Source organism: Brienomyrus brachyistius, unplaced genomic scaffold, assembly GCF_023856365.1.
Source record: "Brienomyrus brachyistius isolate T26 unplaced genomic scaffold, BBRACH_0.4 scaffold105, whole genome shotgun sequence".
Lineage (NCBI taxonomy): Eukaryota > Metazoa > Chordata > Actinopteri > Osteoglossiformes > Mormyridae > Brienomyrus > Brienomyrus brachyistius.
This window is the reverse complement of record NW_026042380.1, coordinates 442,007-462,784: the sequence shown is the minus strand read 5'-3', so window position 1 is coordinate 462,784 and position 20,778 is coordinate 442,007. Positions and strand designations below refer to the sequence as shown.

Here is a 20,778-nt window from a genome sequence, read left to right as displayed (position 1 = left end):
GGATTAAATAGAGGCCCGAGTGCCTAACGTGTAGGGTCGTGCTTTTAAGGAAGGGCTACTCTTCGGCGCAACCAAAATGTGCGTTTGATCAAAGGACGGAAAAAAAAATTCCAATTTGTTTCCAGCCTGAAACATGACTCAAAATATCTACATTAAACACAAATGAGACTGAGTCAGATTGAAAACCAGGCAATTAGTTGATCTTTGGGGTGTGTGAGAAGGGGCCCATCCCGTTAATGAGTAAGGTGAGATTGTTCAAACAAATAAGTGATTCATTCAGAAAACGCAATATTCTGGTATGAATAAACTTTGCCACACAGAATTTATAGTGCAGTGATAGATGCAGTGGAAGTTGCTGTAAATCAGCCCAAAATAATTGCAGTCAGATTAGAGAGGTTTGGTAACTGGCTTTGCATTCTTACTCGCAGCTTACTTACTCAAGACTGATGGCTGCCGTTTATGTTCGGACGAATCATTTAAGCTTCACATGAGTCTCCCATGAAATCTCATGGGCGTGTGAAGCTCTCCCCTTTGAAAATATGCAGACGAAGGCTTCGTCGCACTTCAGTTCTGGGCCATGTTAGAATCGAGAGGCTACCGTTAATTGTAACGGAGTCAGCCTTTCAGTTGGGGGAGAAAAAAAAGCCGAGCCTTTCGATACCAGATTCAGAATTATTTACCCACGATTTATTTTTTTCAATTCGAGTAGATTTCCCGTAATGATTATCAGTGGTCTTCTGGGAAATCAGTAGCGATTCTAGTCCCTGCTGAAAAAGCACAGGTTGAGATAATGAACCTGGAAACCCCCTTCCCCCCCTGCCCCCTCCCCTGCCCCACTCCATACCCCCAGCTCTGCCATTCCCATAAGACGAGAAGGCTGGTTTCTCGCAGGTTTAAACATCTGCAGTCTCACGCGTGGTGAAGCCGCTTAGCAGCACTTTAGATGATGCACGTGTCAGTTTGGGTTTGGTTAGATGGAGTGCCCCCCCCCCCCCCCCCGGTGCCCCTTTGATGCTATTTGTACTGAACGTGCACTCTCCTTCGTGCTGGTGACACTTTGCATCCACGCTTTATTCACAGATAACTCTCTTGACTGTTCCTAGGAGGAAAAAGAAATGCATTCGCTTCCTTCAAGGAGGACGCTGTTCCAGCCCCCATTCTTCCGATGGAAGTGCTATAGACTCGCCCCCCGCCACCCACCACCCCCGTGCCCCCTTCCCCTCCCCACGACCCCCCGCTAACCGCCGCCATTGCCCCCCGAGAACTCTTCCCAGCCTCACTCTCGCCCTCCGCACCGTCTACCAAAGTTGTGGCGGAGGCGCGGAAGAACTGTCCTAACCACTGCCGTCCCCCACGCGCTCCCACCCGCCCCTCTAGCCCTCCCCCGGGGGGCCCCCACCGCTCACCCATGATCCCGCCATCCACTGCCCTTCCCCTCCAGTCCTGGAAGACGGAAATCTGGCACGTTCCGGAACGCCGACGCCCGCCAGGAGCGCTTGCCGCGAACGAAGAAAACGTATGGCAGTGACCATCGCCGGCACGACGCCAACGCCACCGTTGCCCCTGCCGCCGGCCACTCTCCGCCACACCGCGTAACGCTTAAGTAGCATTTAATGACGCGTGGCTGCTTTGGCTGATCAATCTCAAACTAGCGTTTATTGAGGCTCTATCTAATGGTGCTAGGTTCTCCTTTGTTATAGGTGAGCTCATGATGACAATGGAAAAGACGCCCCATCAACCACTCTCATTTTAACACGCTAAATTCCTTAAAGGGGTTTTGTGCCAAAAAGACTTTTTTATCGTGGAAAATATTTTACAAATTTTTTGTTCCTTGCATGTCGTGTTTGTTACCGAAGTACATTTCAGGTTGCGTTCCATAAAGTTTCTAGTCGTGGTTCTTTTTCGGAAAACAGCAGTCAAGTCCAGAACTCTTGTTAGGAGTCGTACTGCAATTTAGCACTAAACCCACAAACCACCAAAAAAAAAACAAAAAAAAAAAAAAAAACTACAAAACGGTATTTTTAAAAGCGTGTTTTTTGCAGAGGTATATTTAACGTATACTTAAGTGCATAGAAAAGGTTTAATCTGGCTAAATTTAGAGCAGATAGTAATTACATGTGCTAAAAAAATATATGAAAAATAGCTTATCTGAGCGTCAATTTCGGTCTGGATATGCAAGGATTTGTGCCAAGGTCACATTTTGAAAAACGTTAAAATATACAGTGTCAATAGCACTCTGCAGTGTGTATTTTACTGAATCTGAAAATAATTCCAGGAGACCATCAGCAAATCATTCAAACGATTTTACCATTGAAAACGCAACTGCAGTTGACTGTTCTATTTCGGCCCGTTGGTACAGGCCAGGCTTTCGTGGTTTGTGTTGGCACTTTGCATTATGGGTAATTAATGGGACCGTCACCCAGCTGGCCTGTTTCATAGGATGCGATCGCTTCAGAGGATGATGATGTACGAGCCATTCAACATGCGGCTTGTTTGGTGTCGTGGCATCACCTCTGGATGAGATTCTGTGCTGGTACCTAGTCGCCACGAAGACTGAACCATTATCATTATCAAACTAAAAGATTTGTGTGTACTGTACTTCATTTTGTTGTAAATCTTTTTATATAAATGAACTCATTATATATAAAACTTTTATATGTTGTTTTGTAAAAAAGGAAAATACAAAAAATATTGAGTATTTTAAGAAGGAAGTACATTTTTGTTTTATTTGTTTGGCTATGGAGGGAACTAATTTGCATTTGTATTCTAAAGCTTCTATTGTCCATTTGACCCTGGGATTCAAGCAGGCTGTATCACTGGTTGTGACAGTTTGACAATTTGTGTACGTACTAAACCGAAGAGCCAAAAACGATGTGAGTGCAGTAGCTTGATCCTGTCTAAGCTGACAAAATCCGGTAGCCTGCTGTACGCTAATGTGCATTTGTATTAGTTCCCAAAAAGCTGTAATTTAAAAGATGTCCAGCAGGTGGTGATGATGTAATCTGTGATCTGATTGGATATGGGGTATACAGGTGTGTATGACACCAAATGTTCTTTTGTAGAGGTGTAGACTGGTTTCTGTTTTTTTTTATATATACCGCAGGTCTCTTCTTAGCTGTAATTAAGCCCTTGCTTCACTAAATTTCACATCAATGCATGTGGAAGACAGTTACGCTTTTTTTTTTTAAACTGATGTTGTGAACATCATGCAATTTATTAAAGTTTCTTTGAATTTTGCAATTCTGATCTTTATTGATTCCAATACACGAGAATGAGAAATTCATTACGGCATCATTTCCAGTTTCTAAAACTTGCATTATATGACTGTCAATAATGCCTGAGGAGCAGTCAGTCAGTTTTATTACCATTTATTTCTCAAATCCCGGGCAAGAGTTAAAGATGAAAACATGACCCAAAGAAAAGCAAAAAACATGCATCTTACCACAAATTGTTTATTGTGGGTTAAATGCAATAAAGTTGAAAGATAAATGCAATGGAGCATTTCCTAGCTGTGCACTATTTGACCTTAACTATCACAGTATTTGGGGGATATGGTTTAAAAAATTAGAATTGGGAGCAACCCATGGCAATTAATATAACTAAAGTTAACTGCTCTATACAAAAACTGCTGCGTTTTTTCGAATTCAGAAGTTCGTGAGATTGACCCAGCGGCCTACTCTCCTCAGGACACAAATGTACAACGTAATTCCTATGACTGGTTTTGGCAAAAATTTCTTGCATACAAGGATAACAGAAAGTGATCTGTGAGCCTAAAGGACATGGGGAAGATGTCACAGCATTTAGGACGACTAACATCTTTTCCTGAATTTGTCGGCGTCTTCCTTTAAAACAAAAATCAGGTAACGCTGCTTCTTACAGACCAGGGCCATTTCTGCATTTCCTCACAAAAAAAATGACTTTCGGAGTTCGACTATCCCACGACAAGACTGTCTGGCAGCTTTATTCGCGAGTCCTAGGCCGACAGGCCGAATGAAGGACTTTAACCTAGGGCTCTATTCTGAGTGGCATCACAGCACAAACCTCTAAGGCGAGTGCCGCGATTTACAAACCAGCACAAGGTAGAAAATAATCTGCTTGTTTATTTAATTCAACTAACATTTCTAAACATCGTTAAGAGCAAAGTAAGATGTCCACTGATAGAAGGCAAGGTAAATACCGAATTATGTGACAAACTATTTCCTTTGTTTACGAGCACTATTGAGGGCACAATAAACCCTACCTGGAATTTTATACACACATCTATAACATTTTAAATAACAGATGCTGTCTGGAGAAGCACAGCGCTTACATAACTGTAAATCTCTGCTAAACTTATTCCAGAACAATATTTCCAGTTAAACAAAAAATAAAAATAAACTAGAAAGATGCATCCAAGGTCAAAAAAATATATAAATGTGAAACGAGCAAACTGCCCAATTTGTAAAAACTGAAAAAATAGAATTTTACATTTCCACCATACAAGAACTAAGAATGATCATGCAAAATACAAGGGTCTGCCAGTCTAGTAATTCGTGTGAATGAGTATGAACAGCGCAGTGCAACCAAATTCCGGAACGATCCTTACAGTGCGTTAGTGTTGGCTTACTTCTCCTCACACCACTGGTTCTCCTTGCGTACCTGCAAACATACGTTCAGGGCCTCGCGTTAAATCACACGCCATTTGCCTTGGAATGGGCTGAACGGGAGTCCTCGACACCAACAGTGCTTACCTGCGCTTCCTCCTCTTCTGTGAAATCATTTTTGATATTGAACGTCTTCCTTATTTCCTCCGGAGTCTTTCCTTTGATCATGTTTGCGACAGTTTTGCATGTGACATCTAACAATCCCTTGATGTCCAAATAGTTGGCGGCCTGCATGGGTGGGGGGGGAGAAAGAGTGAAGACTCCTATACAGGCTTCTGATGGACCTCCTGACTAGTGAACAGCAGGGTTTTCAGCTATAACGAAAACCATAACAAAAATAAACTGTAAACAAAATACAAAAAAAGTAAGAAAATACCGAAAAATCTATAAAACGTTGCTTTTGAAACAAAAACAAAATGCCAAATGTTTTGAATACTGTTCAGCGAAAGTCATCTTCAACATTAATACGTCAAACGTGATTTGTCCATTTTGAGCACATTAGTACCTAATCTACACTATATTATATTCATTTAAGATTCTCATAAGATTAAACACAAACAGTTCAGTGACTGTCTGCCTCTAGAAATAAATTTACTTCAAGTGAAACTAAAATTAAAAACAGGGATATCTTTAAAAACAAATAAAAAAAAAAAACACACTGAAAACTACAACTTACACTACACTAAAAATTATCGAAAATATAAAAAGTTAAAAAAAAAAACAAAAAAAACACCCATGAACAAACACGCTGTAACATAACGTTAAAAACAAAGAAATCACATTAGCGTACAATTCGGCCCTTAACTAATCCTGCCTGTAGCATTTTCACAAGATAACCGTGTATTAAATAGGGCTGTCACAGTTAACGTGTTACTGTGCAAGTTAATCGTAAAGTGGTAATGGAATATTTCTTGTTGACCCCAATGGAAGAACATAAGAGAGGTAAGGAGCATGAACTGATTATAGTGCGTTGCCGCACCCACCACCCAACAAACCACCTCAGGGATGAGAACCTGAGTGCAGCCATGTGACGGGCGATACCTCAGCACCGCACCAGTCCAAATGGACCAGTGTCAGTTCTGTTTTGTTCCCCCCCAGTCTCCGGAGTGCCAGTCCTGCCACCAACCCCCAAATTACTCCCTTTAAGTATGGACTCCTTATAGGGCTCGATGTAGGTTAACGTCATACCCAGGACACTTTCTCAAGGGCCCAAAAGAGTAAAATAACTCCAGGCATTCATGGGATTTGAACCAGCAACCTTATAGTTGCTGGCACAGATCCCTAGGCTCAGAGCCACCGCATATTAGCGAAGATTTGAAATAGAATTTAATTTCAATACTGAATGTGTAAACTATAATCTACCAGAATCAAATTGTGACAAGAGAACCAGTAGCAGCCAAGTAGCTATGGACTGGCGCAGCATTGCATTTGAACTGGGAAGTTAGAATTTTAGAGTTCCTAGCCGGATATTTCAACTGGCCTGCTCCTGAAGTCAGACTTCCAAATCGGAAAGTTGGAGGAAACTTTACAACCCCAACCACAGAATTCAAAGTGGCTGCACCCTTTTTCAACAGGAGTTAAAGCTGTAGTTACATACCGTTTATTAGCACTTATGTCCTATTTGCGTCTCATTACGATGCCTGTATGCGCAAAAGACTGCGTAAGGCGTCATCAACTGGTATCGCTAACAATGAACCTCGCTAGAACTGGTATTCCCAGCTTGGACTTCCAACCGCAGACGTAAATGGAAAGTACCATGAGTACTCACTCACAAAGGAAGTGACATCACTCACCAGGATCAGTTCGAACAATGTTCCTTGATCAACCTTCAGAAACTCCTGATCCCAGACAGGGATGTCATCTGTCCTTTTCTCTTTGTTCTCGTCGTCCTCGGGGGGGGGAGGGTCGTCTTTGTGGTGGGTACACCATTGGATCACCTGCAAGCCCAAAGAACATCACTCATCAAGGACTGAAATCAGTAGGCAAATACGGGCAGACAAGAACCACAAGGGAACGCGCCAGAAATACCACATGTATTTATACAAACAATGCACAACTGAGAAAGCAGAGTCATACGGTCTCCAGAGCAACTGGAAGTTAAGCGCCCAAAGGCATTGAAATCACTGTCAACTCTTGGATTTGAACAGGCCACCTTCTGCTCACAGGCCCAGCATCCTAACCCACAGAGCCACACTCCACCCTCATTATTAGCATTTACTTTCCCCCTATATGTTTTCCCCCCCTTACTAAAAAGTAAAAGCACAAATATTTCAGGCCAAGTGAGATGAAAACCAGCACACTTAACATAAACTACTCTGCAGCTGAACACAAACCACGCAAACACAATTCCAAGAGTTAGAGGCACATGCACTTGGATGCAAATCCTCCAGCAGAGTCACAGTCTGTCGTGGCGGGGTTTGGAGCCCCCATCTGTACCGAACAAACAGGGCTCACAGGCTGGAGAGGAGAGCTTACAGGGATCCTTCCACGTTTGCAGTAACTGATCTAAGGACCGGTTCTGCAAGTTTTGTGCCTAGTGTAGGTGTGAGTACAGTAAATCGTTCAGCCAGTTTTGCGGACTCGTTGCTTGTTCCAAACCGGCATCGCATGCCGAAATTCGCAGGTTGGATTACAGTAAATACGTAGAATCTGAACAGGTACACCGCACATAGGGAAGTTTTACCAGCCTTCTACCACAAGGGGGCAGTTACCTTCTTCAAAATAGCGGCGTTAACATTGGGAAGCGGAACAGGGTCGTCATCTCCTTCATCATCCATGCCCAGATCTACACAAGAACATTAGTTGCTTTACCAAATAAATAACGACACCCTTTTGACAATCCATTATGACACAGTATGGTTAGTGTAAAAAAATAAATAAAAATAAAATCACGTACCTTCAAGCATAGTCTTAATGGTGACGGACTGTTTAGCTATTTCAACGTCGACTTCAAATATCTCCCCATCGGAGCTCTGCAGTTTAATCGTGGGCATCTAGAAAATGCAATAAAATGCTCATAAGCTCCGTACGGGCAACACTATCAGTAAACGACTGATAAAAAATATGTATTTAACAATGTTGTTGATATTTTTACAAATCCGAGAGCTGTATACAAGTGAATGCGGTCCCGACTGGATTCTATCGAAGTACCAAAAGCCGGAACGATTTTTATAATACGTATTTTAACTGGTTTAGCGATTAATTATAATGTTACCTTCTCAAATACAACTAGACACTTTACACTTCCTAGCTATTTTTGTCTTGGGTATCAAGTTGATTTCGGTTAAGCGAAGCGACACAGGAGCGAGTCAGTGTTTACGCATCATGTTGTATTTCTACACAATAACAGCCAGGCTGCATAGCTAGGTAACGTGTGTGTACGCCTTCAGCAAGCTCACTCGGTAAAAAATAATAATAATAATAATTTTTTATTACCACATATTTCCTAACATTTTAGCGTTATCCCCTTGCAAGCCACAGGAAACGATAACGCTAAACAATCTGAAATATCCTTCCCTCGAAAATCCTAGCTTAGCTACTGGCGTTAGTTAGCAACCGATTCAATTAATGTACCGTTTTACTCCACGTTTAGTTTTACCATTTTTAAAAAATCAAACATTTATATATTGCTTTTCTATATCCAACAGATGCTTAATACTTACTATGAACCTAATTCTGTCCACAAATTTATGTATGTTCAAGCGTCAGTATGAGTATTTGTCGCTTTTGTCAAACAAGCGGACGCTTAGTAGTCTAGTCATATTGCCAACTTTAATTTTACATAAAATATACACACATATAATTTACATTTGTCGCATAGATTGAGAATCAATCTATATTTAAAAATATTTGTACGATTTTTGATTTTATTTTAAAGACAAAAATATATTTTCTCTTTATTCAGGCAAAGTGTTGGACAGCCCGCTGTAAATGGCGTTTTTATCGTCGATTTGTTATAAAATTAGCTTATTTTGTAGTATTTGGAAGAAATGATAGTTTGAGTTAAAATGCCTCTATATATTTCCCTTTATTGTGAAAGAACTGTTATATAGATAGTTGCTGGTTTTGCTATAAATTTTAATATGATTTTAATTGATAACGAACTATCTGCATTTTATGAGCAATACCCTTTAGCACGAATCTTTGTTCTGTTAATCGCCCGTGTTTTGCCACATTTTCTTGCAATTTCTATCCAACTCATTTCCGAAATAGCAATCTGCCAGTTTCCACTGTGAAAAGGGTAACGACTGCGTTATTTGTACCCGAGCATTTTTATTCGTACCTCTCTTTCTGTTTTCTCTGGGAATCTCTTGTGCGCACTGTTCAAGGGCGTAGATTCGGGTGTGGACGACAGGGACACGTCCCTAATAATAATACGGTAGTACTGCATGTGTTTGGGTGGCGGCCTGAGGCTGACTTGGTCTCTACCATTGAGGAAACCAAACCCACGGCCATGAGGTTGATGCATGCTTTATAATTCACATTTGTCTCGATAATCATTTAATTTTCCACTCCGTTTCAGGTTTGCATCAGTAATACATATATATAGCTTCAGGCACTCTAGTGCATACGTGTTCACTGAAATGGAGGGCCATTTCAATTAGGTCATCCTATACAATATACAAATATATGGCACAAGACAGGTCACACACAAGTAAGATGGCAACAGTAAACCTAACCACTCAAAGTTGTCCCTAAGATTTTAAGCCCTAACCCTTAATTCCAGACCATTATGTGGTGTAATCAATACCTTGTTTTGCTAGTACTTTTTAAGGAACTGCGTTTGTTCCACATGGACACTTAGACTGGTTCTCTGCATGGAATACAAACATGCAATGTTGAATACAAAAGGACTATTTATGCTGTGCAGCTCACTGGAGATTCATTGCAGACAGACACACTCACGCACCTCTGGAGGAGCAACTTCCATCTTTATTCAACTGGATTCCTACATACAGTTAAACCTCAAGTGTTAGTGAAACCATTTTCCCCACATGGGCACGTGTTGTCTTCCTTACATACAAACGAACAATGTCTTAAGCATTTAGTTCACAAGTGGAACTGAAGTACAGAAAGGAGAAAGACACGAAAGCAGCAGAGAACCGGCTGTCTGCTGAAGTAACAAAAATACAGAACCTGTTCAGTTCTACTGACGAATGAATGTCACAAAAAATTAAATTAATTCTAAAAAAAAAAAAAGTGCAGACAAACACCTTCCTGAAGATGAAAACTCCAACCATCCCAACCACAGGCCTTGGTAACTTAAGGTTTTAATGCATGTTCACTGCCTTCTTTCGCAGCTTGCTGAACAAAGCTGAAAACGAACCCTTCGTAACCAGAGCTGTTTCCGTTGATTTTTCCAGAGTGTGTTTCAGAGATTACACATTCATTTCTGATGTTACAACACTAACAGTACCCGGGAAATTTTTACCATCCGTGATTATATAGTTCTAACTGGCTATAGCATAGCATAATCTTATAAATATCGTATATGTGCATGTATGTGTAAAATTTTTGTAAGTTACAAAAAAGAAAAAAAATGGCAGCTTAAATAAATCTTAAACATGCATTGAGGAATTCACTGTTCATGGTCTTCTTTGACAGATCCTTTAACGTTTTCATTCTGAGTATGGCACACCTTTTGGTCCCTGTTCACAGGTGGTTACTGAATTCTTAAATAGTTGCTGCCCTCAGACTGGACGTCTGTTCCAGTCGTTCCACACCCCAGCCCCGTCCCTCACCCCCCCTTGTATTTGTTAAGTTGACTGGATATTAAATTGCGATGATATTGTACAGAAATGTTTTACAGGAAGTAGTCTGGAGTGCGACGCGTCACGTGGGGCTCGCCTCTGCGGGGTGCCGGGTCGAACTGCAGGCTGGGGGAGGAGTACAGGTTATGTTAGCAATGGAGTAATGTGTGCTATACAAACTAATATCAGCAATCGTTTACTGCAGTGCTACTGAATAATATGGTTAACTGGAGCAAATGAGACATTTACTTTTACCTTTTAATCATTTAGCAGATGTTTTATACAAAGTGACGTTCACTATTTTTTTATTTTTTTTTTTTGAAAAAGCAGGGGAAGTTAAGGGTCTTGCTCATGGGCCCTGATGGTGAAATCACTCTGCTGATTGTGGGATTTGAACTAGTGACCTTCTGATCACGGGCAGTGTGCCAACCCACTTAGCAACACACCCCAGACTTAATATTATGAGTAAAAAACAGCAAGTCCTCCTGACAAACTACAAATATACAAGTGCGGGTCCCCAGGCACTATGGCAGCTGAGGGCTATACGAGCATGTGAGCAAAAAAAAAAAAAAGGTTTGGGGGGGGGGTGTTGTAATACTTACAAGGAGTACTTTAAGGTGTCATCAAGTTCCATGATAGCTGCCTGATTCCCACAACGATAGCAGTAATTTGGCGCGCTAAAAATTGTTACGACATTGCGATCATGACACCAGTTGTAACCCTGCAAGATAGAAGCTTTCATTAGGAAGCGGCAACCCAAATTAAAGCCAAATCAAGGGTCTTAACCTCACTGCTCCACTTCTAGCAAAGCACCCTACGTTTGCATCAACAAAACCACCAGCTCCCCAACTTGTTTCTGTGGCAACTGATTGTACTCTGGCACAGTGCCCGAGCAAACCAAAGTGTGATATTTGTGGTGCTACAGCACTTGTGATACTTTGCCTCTCAGGAAAAATATATACATCACCATTTCCTAAATCAGGTACTTCGTTCTGCATGCTTCAATTTTGTTAAACTGGTTAACAATATTATTGCGCAAGTAACTCATAATACCAATTATTTTTACGAAAAGGGGTGCAGCTGAATAATAAGCATTTGCTGAATGCACAAGAATTTCCACCTGGGATCAATAAAAATTCTTAATATTTAATCATAGCAATAACAGCAAAGGCTTAATGTTACAGTGTTCAGCAGTGATGTAAGGGCTTTCCACTCTGATCGACAGCCACCGACGTTGTATAACCTGAGCCGACTTTGTCGTCTTAAACCTCAAGAGATGACATCAGTTCTTCAACAGACGAATCCTGGAGCACCAGGATCTCACCTCCATAACCAGCTGGTGAGCTCTGGAGACCAGGGTAAGGCCGTTGGCATGGTTGAATGTTTCAGAGATGTCCTGTCCGAAGGTGTAGCCCGCACCACGGGGAGAGATGCCCCAGCCCCCCCGATCATCCGGGTCTGACCACAGGAGGTCACACATAGGTCCCTGAAAGTAACGACGAGCGGGTCAGTGACAGGACACAGCGTGACTAAGCATGAAGGTGTTCAGCTCCATCTAGCAGGATTTCTCACCTCGTGTGGAACTTCCTGTAAGCGGTCCAGGGCACGGATGTGATCCAGTGTATCTATTGACGGTGACAATCCACCGTGAAGACAGAATATCTAAAAAAAGAAATTATTTTCATTAAGCGAAAGCCGACTAGAATATCAACAAGCACCACACGGTTAACAAGTGAGCACAATCTCCCAGTCAAGACCAGCGACTCCTTACCTGACCATCTACCAAGGCAGTTAAGGGAAGGTAATCGAAGAGGTCAGTGAAGTACTTCCAGACGTTGGCGTTGCCGTATTTCCGTAAGCACTCGTCGTAAAACCCATACACCTGCGTGATCTGCCTGCTTTCGTGGTTGCCACGGAGGATTGTGATGCGTTCACGAAACCGAACCTGTGGGAGGAGGTTGAAACATCAAACCAAGGCTCCATTTCAAACGGTATATTCAGGCTTATGACATAGCCCTCGGGGGAGGGGGACATTACTCACAACTCAAGGACAACTTTCCCAAATAAATGAACACCAAACTACCAATACAGAATGGGCATCTAGAACCACAACCCCACTCAAACCACTTAATGATGGTTGTGTCCTTCAGGCCAAAAAATTAATTAAGGATTTACAAAATGCCAAGTATGAATTTCAAATATTACCTTAAGAGCGACCAGCAGAGTGACAGTTTCCACCGAATAATAGCCTCTGTCCACATAGTCTCCCATGAAGAGGTAATTTGTGTCCGGTGACTTCCCTCCAATCCTGAAGAGCTCCATCAGGTCGTGGAACTGGCCGTGGACATCCCCACACACGGTGACGGGGCATCTAACCTCCTGGACATTGGACTCCTTCGTCAGGATCTCTTTAGCCTGAGAGGAGATTGGATTGGAGAGAAGCTCATCAAAACGTTGGGAACTGAACACATCAGCACATTTCTCGTTTGACACCTCAGCACTACCGGAGTGTCACCCGTCCCCATTTCAATGGTGAACACAGGCTACGTCTAACTCTGTGGAAGAGCAGAGAACTGCTCAGACTGGTCTTGCAGACTCCGTGCATGCTGTGAAGCACGTCATATCAATGCGGGCAAGCGGCACACACAGGACACCACATTTACTGTAGCTAGTACAAAAAAAACAACTATTTGTCAAGTGATTGGCGAATGCATCGAGCTAATCTACTACTGGGATGCCTCCAGTTCCTACATTAGCAGCTCACAGAGCACTAAATGGTAAACAGTCCCTTAGAGAAGGGAACGAGACAGATATGTTTGAGCTCTGACTGAGCTGACCCCCAACAGATGGCGAAGCAGAGCACACCAACTGAGAAAGATGAAAGACGGCAGTAAGTTGGGATGACCTAGAACCAGCCTCAAACTGAAAACACCCCCGCTTGGTCTGTGATCTAATTTCAAGGCTCCGGCTTAGTGGACTCTTCCAACATCACATGTATTAATAAACAAACTGAAATACCCATCTTATAGGGGAAAAGGGGGTAATCAGTTATGAACACATGGCAGCACTTGCACATGACAACATTAGGGGTTAATAAAAGGTGTCCAGGTTTATAGCCAAATGCACTTACGACATGCCTGCAATCCCAACCTCCGCACAGCCCTTCCACTATGTCCTGAGTCTGCAAATTTCCATTTAGAGCAGGTTTTGACAATGAGCGAAATTACTTGAAAGGCACGAGGAATCCGTCGCCTTCGAGAAAAGCAGTTCGAAGGAGCTGCAAAATATGAAACGCGATTACCTGCAACAAACCCAATTCAGCCCCCTTGCGAAAATCTCCTACGAAAAGCCAGTGACTCAAGTACATTGGTTCCGTCACTTAAGAGCTAACTGCACAGCGCATCCAGAAACAGAAACTATCACAGCGCTTCTGTGAGTCAGAGTGTGCACGCAACACAACTCAAAATGCAGCAATTTTTAGCAACTTTCTTTAATGTAACATTACTCACACAAACACTACAGGCTCTCGTTTTTTACCATGCAGGCAGGAAAGCTTTAACATTTTATTAGGGTCTGTCGTTAATGAGCCAGTCAGAAGGGTGTGATATGTGTATATGTATGGGGGGCGGGGGTGACAGCCCCCCACTTTTGTGCCTGCGATGTTTTTAAAACCACACAAAGGTCAATGACCGATAATGAAGAAGGCTCTATTTAACATTCATGCTGAAGAGCTCTCAATCCTTTGCTCTGACAAGTTATTTTAAAGTTATGCCTCGAAAGGTATGAAAAGGGATGAAACAGGTACTTGAGGTGAGCCAGCAACACAAGTCAGCCTTACCAATGTACCAGCTGGGATGCAGACTTGTTGCATGGATATATATTTAGAAAATCGGTTTTGATGTGATTGATTTATATAATGTCTTGTCAAGGTTAGAAATGTTAAATAAGTTTAATTGATTAAAAGACCCAACAAAGACAAACATTAAATTACATAAAAAAACACTCCAGTCCAAAAAGAAACCCAAGTCAAACTTTTCAGTTAAATATAACCCTATTCCCACTTTAGTGAAATTGCATAAAACGCCACAGAAGTCATTTTACAGGGCAAATGTAACTTTCACGCTAAATACAACTACGACTCTTGTTGCGGGTTAAGGGGGAAAGCGTCACAAAATTTGATTGCTGTTCACTTAAATATTATGACGGCGACGCAGTAGCGCAGCATAACGCCCCCCACCAGGAACTGATGAAATAACTTGAAGTACAATAGTACATCTGATTCTTTAAATAAGAACGTGAGTCATGTATTCGCAGCAGTTTCGATTTAGTCAAAATAGCAACGCAGTGTTTATTCAACACGCCAATAGAACCGGTGGACCAACAGGCAACATTGGTGTACTATCTCCCACCTTAAGCAGTTCGGAAATGTATGTGCCAGATCCAAAACTCGGCAATATCAGACAACAGTCTGCTCCTTTACATGCCCCAATTTGCAGATCGCAAAAATAAATCAAGGAAATACATTTAAGCATGATTTTTCATAAAAAAATAATCTGAGAGGGGGCTCCAACATCAAACACGTCCTGTTAAATGGCAGTACTTATCTTTGCAGCCGGATAGCGCCCATGCACTGCATTTCGCCAGCCAAAACAATGAACCACCCACGAAATCGGCGTCTAAATGAATCACGGCTCCCCGACAGATAATTAGGGTTATGAAAGTGAAAAGGCGAGCGGCCCCGCGGCGATCGGCCGGCCTCTCCGTCAAGTATGAGGTGGAAATATCGGCGCCATTTTAGGCAGAAATCGCTTACTGAAGGAGAATAAGCCCAGTCTACTCGGACGTCTAGTCCTTAACTCCCCCTCCCCCGACCATGTGAGAGGACACCCCAGACCTCCCGCCGACCCTTACGTCGACCCGGGCGGCTAAACGTGCAAGGCTGTTTCCACCGACAGTCTGGCCGGCTTCCAAGCCGGAGGAGCCCGTCCGGAGCACCGGAGATTGGGGGCCCACCGCTGCCTATTCGGCACGACACACGGGTCAGCTACTGTAAACCATATACAGACCCCACACGAATCAGCGCAGAATTATTGTTAAATGCCATTTTATAAGTAAAATAAATAACGTCGTCTTGACGATTCGGGTGACGGAGCTGGAACTGTAACTATAGGCTCCGCCATCTTAAAAAAAAAGAAGCGACTCCTATCGACACCATCGTCGCTCAGCAGGAAAGCGGGCGCTGGAGGGTTCGTGCAAAGCCGGCTTCCGCCGCTCCTGCAGTCGCGGCAGTGCCGCGGTCCGAAGCCAACGGTCCAGCTGAACGGCTATATCGAGGAGCGGAGTGGTTCCGCCACGCTACCTTCTCACAAAGCGTCTTCACTTGGTTCTCCGACAGCTGCTTGCAGTCGTTGAGCTGCTCGATCCATTGATCCAGCTCCTTGGTAAACGCCTTCTCGTCCATTTCTGCGGAGCTTCTGCTAGCCGGACAGCTAGCGGTCGGCGGCTCGCGACACAAGGCGACTCTGCCACGACAAAAAAAAAAGAAACAAAAAAAAAAGGCCCGAAAAGATACGAACCTTCCGCCGCAACCCCTTCACTCGCGAAGGAACATCAGCGGCCAGCCGCCCCGTAAATATTTTTAACCGAACGAGGGCGGAAAGACGAGTGAGATACACGAAGACGTCAGCTAACCGCGTCCCACCCCGAGTCAGAGCCGCGGTCCGGCCTCAGCCGATGGCTGCCAGTACCACTCAAAGAGACGCTCTCTCATTGGCTGTCACCAAGGAACGCCTGCGTTCTCATTGGTCGGCTTGTTGTCAAGAGTGACTTAATGGTGATCGAGACGGCGCAAGTCTCCGAATGCATGAGAAATCAATTCCTCCTCTAGTATTGTTTGCACGGTCAATATTGGCCTGTGCCTTGACAGGAGTGACTTAATGCTTACGGAAATAGTGCACTGAATGAAAAACCAAATGTTTGCACCGTTTGATATCGTGATTGAGGGTCCGTGTTAATGCATCGTACGAAGCGGTGTGTTGCACACGGAAGAACAACCATGACTTGACATCAGAATGTCACGTTTTCTCTCAGTCTTTTGCGTTATCAGATATTTTGCCTGCAACTTCGATAAATGTTTAGTAATATATGCTTAATCATGTATCTAACTAATTCTGTGTAACAGAAATCCATCAAAAATGTTTCACACCCCCTCAAATTATTACACTATTTTCTTCCCTTAAATCATATTTAATTCAATTATTTAATGCAATGTAATAAAGCTTATTTTTTAACACAAACGTCTCTGATGCCCTCACATAGAGATTGAGAGTAGCCAGTTTAATTACCAAATAGATTCACAGTTTAAATCACAAAATATCTAGTTGTTGTTCGAAGAAATCTGACCTCATCAAATGACAGTGGCATCTGCAACAAATTTGTGGTGGCCCTCGGGGGCCAGTTATATTTATGAGGGTGACCCTTCTTGATTTTCCCGGAGGTCGTTCCCCCTCAAGAGATTTTTCCAAGATAAATAAATAAATCTTTTTGGAATTCTGATGTACTACAGGTTTGCTGCATACATCTATCAGATAGTAACCGGTGGTTTGAAATAAACCCTTCTGGGAAAAATGCTTAACATTTCCTTTAAAATAAAGTATAATAAATAACATTTACTATCAGTGCTTACATGGATTCTTGCCTTTTGTCATACATACGGTACTTTGTGTCTAAGGCAAAGAAAGTTATCTTTAAATGATCTTACTGTGTTAAAGCTATGATATTATGCCTGTCAAAGTGTGTCCACTTATTCATTTCAAAACCTCTGCTAAAGTCACCCCAGTATTCACAGCGACCATCTAATACACTCGTGTGTTTCTTCACTTGGCCACTGGCACATCCCATACAGAAATACTGTAACTACAGTAGGGTTTTGTAGGGTTACTACAAAAATAAAGAATTAACTGAGCCGCATGTGAAATGTAACAAACACGCGGAATGGCTGAGGTGCGCCTGAGGAGAGGTTTGGGAACTGAAGTTCATCTCGCCATCTAATGAGATGCCAGTAACTTTTTGGGAAAACAGAAGAAATTCCAGTCAGTTTCTCTTCTGTTAATTTTAATTTTCATATATTCTAATGGTGAATTGTGTTTTTGTTCTGGGCTCATAAACATTTGCTACCCAGATACACAGCCTTAGCTTTGACTGCCAAAGACTTTTGCAGACTACTGTATATTTAATTTTGCCTTTTATTTACTAGTGCAGTAATTATTGAGGTTTCGTCTGTGTAACTCTGGAAAGCCAGTCTGTTTAAGGAGAGGCGCATGCAACAATATTAAAGTTGCTGAATAGTGCACAGGCATGGCGAGTCACCTCACTTTATTCCATACACATTTCTTGGAGCCCAAGCACTTATCTTTACTACTCTTTTATTGCAGTTCCACAATCAGATCTTGCTGTTTATAGGTGTTTTTCAGCCTGATCACGTCAAGGTTGGGTACGTGCAAACGCACACTTTTCTGCATTTAATCTGTAAACAGCGTGTGGCGATATGGTTGGGAATGATCTCATGATTCCTGTTTAAAAGTCATCGTGAGACAGCTTCAGTTCAAGGTACTACAGAATGGGTTGGAGAGGATGTTGGTAAAGCGTGCCAGACCGAGCAGAGAATACAGAGTACATGCATAAAGTATCTCACCATTATAATGCTGGCACGGTCCTAAACTTAAATGTAGTTGTATTGTATTCATTCATGATGCTGTCTATAATATGAAGTTATTGTCTATGAATCGCATATATGGTGCATTTCTTTATGAATGACGTTTTATACTTTTAGGTATGTATATTAATTGTATGTGTCAGTAATTAACCTATAATATCAGGAAAAAGGTATACAACCGTGGTAGAGTTTTGTTCTCCAAGGTATATTTTCCTAAAGTGTTCCTCAGAGTCCATGTCTGTACCTTAAAAGGCACATTTATCTACAGCAAAGGATGGGAACGTCACTCAAACCTTAAGTCATGTGCCGTCGAATCACAGTCCATAATTTTTGCTATCGAGTCACAAGTCATTGAACCGGTGACTCAAGTCCAAGTCAAGTTGTGAGTCATGTAACTTGAGTCCCTATCTATGTCAGTTTTTTTCCTTCGGTTATTAAACCTTACTGCAGCAAAAACCCGCCACAGTCCGCTGTAGGTTAAGCCCTTGATAGGCAAGGATAAGCTGAAAAGAAAGTGTCCCCTTACGGATGTCCACACACAGGTTTTACATCCATTTATATACATGGAGTGATGCATATTTTTTAACAAACTACTTCAGGAAACCTTGCGTTCAGCCAAATGAAAATGCAGACAGCAGAGAATTAACACAAGATACACTGAAATTATAAAACTAATGTTATAGATATTTATATCTTTAAAATCCGAAAAAGCCAAATGAAATAAACATGCAGTATTAATAAAAACTGAGAAAATGTTTATTTGTATAACTTAAAACTATGAAAATGTGCATCAGTAATGCAGCACAATTTACGCGCATCTATAAAGTAATATCTCCATATTGGAAATGCTAGATGTACTAAGGACAGATGTACTTGTATTTTTATTTGAATCTATTTAGATGTCAACCATCAAAGCCGCTGTCGTTTCTTGAATTTCTGTTCCTCGCTTGAGTACATTCTTCGGTTTTATCGAGTTAGACATTAAAACCAACTGAATGGCAAGGTAATTGTTTTGCAAATGCGGCGCAATGTAATCAAAGTTTAATTTTATTCTCACACAGTTAACATTAAAACAGGCGTGCATGAAACTTCCGAGTATTTTAGGAAGTGTCCGTTTTCTTAGGCTTAAAACACGTCGTATTTCAGCATGACTGTAGTACAGTTTCTCTTCTTTCCCACACGAGGCTGCCTGTAGAGAACTGGTTCGACGTCAATGGCTGAAGACAAAAACATTTCCCACTTGCTATGAATGTAATCCACCGCTAAATTTCCATAAAAATGTACAAGGTGTTGAGGTAATCATATATTAGCACAGCAGAACAACATCAATGCTTCATGTCTTATTAACACTTCAAACAAATAAAATTAAAAGCGTGCGCGCGAGCGTGTCTGTACAATGATAACCCGTATTTTGGTGATACAGACTCATAACAATCATTAAAAGAATGCTTACCGTTTTAGCGCCACCCTGTGGTCGAAAACAGGTATTTTCTGAAAAGCAGATAGAGTCTCGGAAAAAGATGAGATCGCTTTATATTTTTAATGCAAATCTGTAATTTTAAATCCTGGTTTAATCGTGGATCTGCTACCAGAAGGCTATACTGAGCAGTAAGTTGCTTCCAGGTTCAAAATGTGTAAGACAGCAGTACACAAGAATGTGAATGGGAAACATTAAGTACAGGTGTGAAGTGCAGTGTTAGGACAGTTCGTATCTGGCTCCTAAAAGCAGGACTGAAGTCCCATAAGGCAAAGAAGAAGCCCTTCATTAATTTAATAAAAAGCAGAGAAGAACCAGGCTGGTCTTTGCAAAAAAAAAAAAAAGAAGAAGTATAAATGTAATTCTGCCAGACGGATCCATCTGAGTTTTTTACTCAGATAAAGAGTTGCAGAATTAGCTTTTTTGTCCTCCAGATTAAAAACTAGAGAAACACACAAAATATTGCTACATAGATAGCTGGCAAGGCGAGGTTCTTATCCTGCGTAGTGTCAGGACAGGACATTATGTGTTCGGGAATTTGACTGTTCGTCTCTGGCTTCTCAGAGTTAACGTCATACGCTTTGAATTTTCAATCCCTCTGTTCCGTCTGTAATCTTTACCTGCATCCTCACATCTGGTTACGCTGCCCAATGGCGACGTAACATACTATTTTCCAGCAGGCTACCAAGCAATCAAAGCATCGAGTAACATCTGACACACGTAGCGTAGCCTCTTTTATGTCATTGGTAGGAGCCAAGCCTTTGGCTAATTTATAACGCTGACGAGCCTTTTTGTTGTCTGATGACGTTTCTAGAAGTCGTTCCTCTAGTTGTTACAACATCCCACTGTGACTTCATGGCATACCGTAGTACTTCGCGTCTTTCATAATCAAAGCCTTTACCTCCAGGACAAATATGTAAGATAACACCAAAAACGTCCTTGATTTGTTCTCAGTTCAGACATCTGTCCTGATTTGATTACATGATCATCTACATGACTTGTCTCAAAATCTAAAATGGTTTTAGGTGTATAATGGGTGCAGTTAAAATACAATAATAATATAGGCAGTTAGCAGGGGCTAATGACTTTTGAGAAAGTATTCAATGTTTCATTTGGCAAGACTTACATTTACGATTTCAGCCTGTAGATATTTCAGCTTACACTCTCAGGACAAAATGGTAACAATTTGTACCT

The 20,778-nt window shown here is 41.9% G+C and overlaps 3 protein-coding genes across 10 annotated transcripts in view; 1 reads left to right on the top strand and 2 right to left on the bottom strand.

Moving 5' to 3' along the window:
• Positions 1-3,240, top strand: part of LOC125727623 (transcription factor 7-like 2) — a 39,805-nt gene extending 36,565 nt beyond the window's left edge. For 3 of the 7 annotated variants that reach the window (XM_049004476.1, XM_049004470.1, XM_049004469.1), the window contains one exon: positions 1,104-3,240. In XM_049004476.1, coding sequence (XP_048860433.1) covers positions 1,104-1,180 — 77 coding nt within the window. In that variant the 3' untranslated portion in view covers positions 1,181-3,240. Of the gene's footprint in view, positions 1-1,080 lie in introns of all 7 variants that reach the window. The other 4 variants (XM_049004474.1, XM_049004473.1, XM_049004472.1 and 1 more) reach the window with 2 other exon arrangements.
• Positions 3,241-3,352: 112 nt separating this feature from the next.
• Positions 3,353-9,048, bottom strand: LOC125727626 (S-phase kinase-associated protein 1). Of its 2 annotated transcripts, none has more exons than XM_049004478.1 (6): positions 8,926-9,048; positions 7,540-7,636; positions 7,355-7,428; positions 6,437-6,580; positions 4,731-4,871; positions 3,353-4,638 (listed from the first exon to the last, which is right to left on the bottom strand). In XM_049004478.1, exons 1-6 carry the CDS (start codon positions 9,031-9,033, stop codon positions 4,603-4,605), a joined length of 600 nt encoding a protein of 199 aa, XP_048860435.1. In that variant the 5' UTR covers positions 9,034-9,048; the 3' UTR covers positions 3,353-4,602. The 2 variants fall into 2 exon arrangements, with proteins under 2 accessions (XP_048860435.1, XP_048860436.1); XM_049004479.1 differs by lacking the exon at positions 8,926-9,048 and adding an exon at positions 8,306-8,425.
• Positions 9,049-9,555: 507 nt separating this feature from the next.
• LOC125727625 (serine/threonine-protein phosphatase 2A catalytic subunit alpha isoform-like) lies at positions 9,556-16,113 on the bottom strand. Its single transcript, XM_049004477.1, has 7 exons — positions 15,753-16,113; positions 12,599-12,808; positions 12,165-12,338; positions 11,966-12,055; positions 11,718-11,879; positions 10,996-11,114; positions 9,556-10,519 (listed from the first exon to the last, which is right to left on the bottom strand). The coding sequence occupies exons 1-7, from the start codon at positions 15,852-15,854 to the stop codon at positions 10,447-10,449; spliced, it is 930 nt and encodes a 309-aa protein (XP_048860434.1). The 5' UTR covers positions 15,855-16,113; the 3' UTR covers positions 9,556-10,446.
• Positions 16,114-20,778: the final 4,665 nt, after the last annotated feature.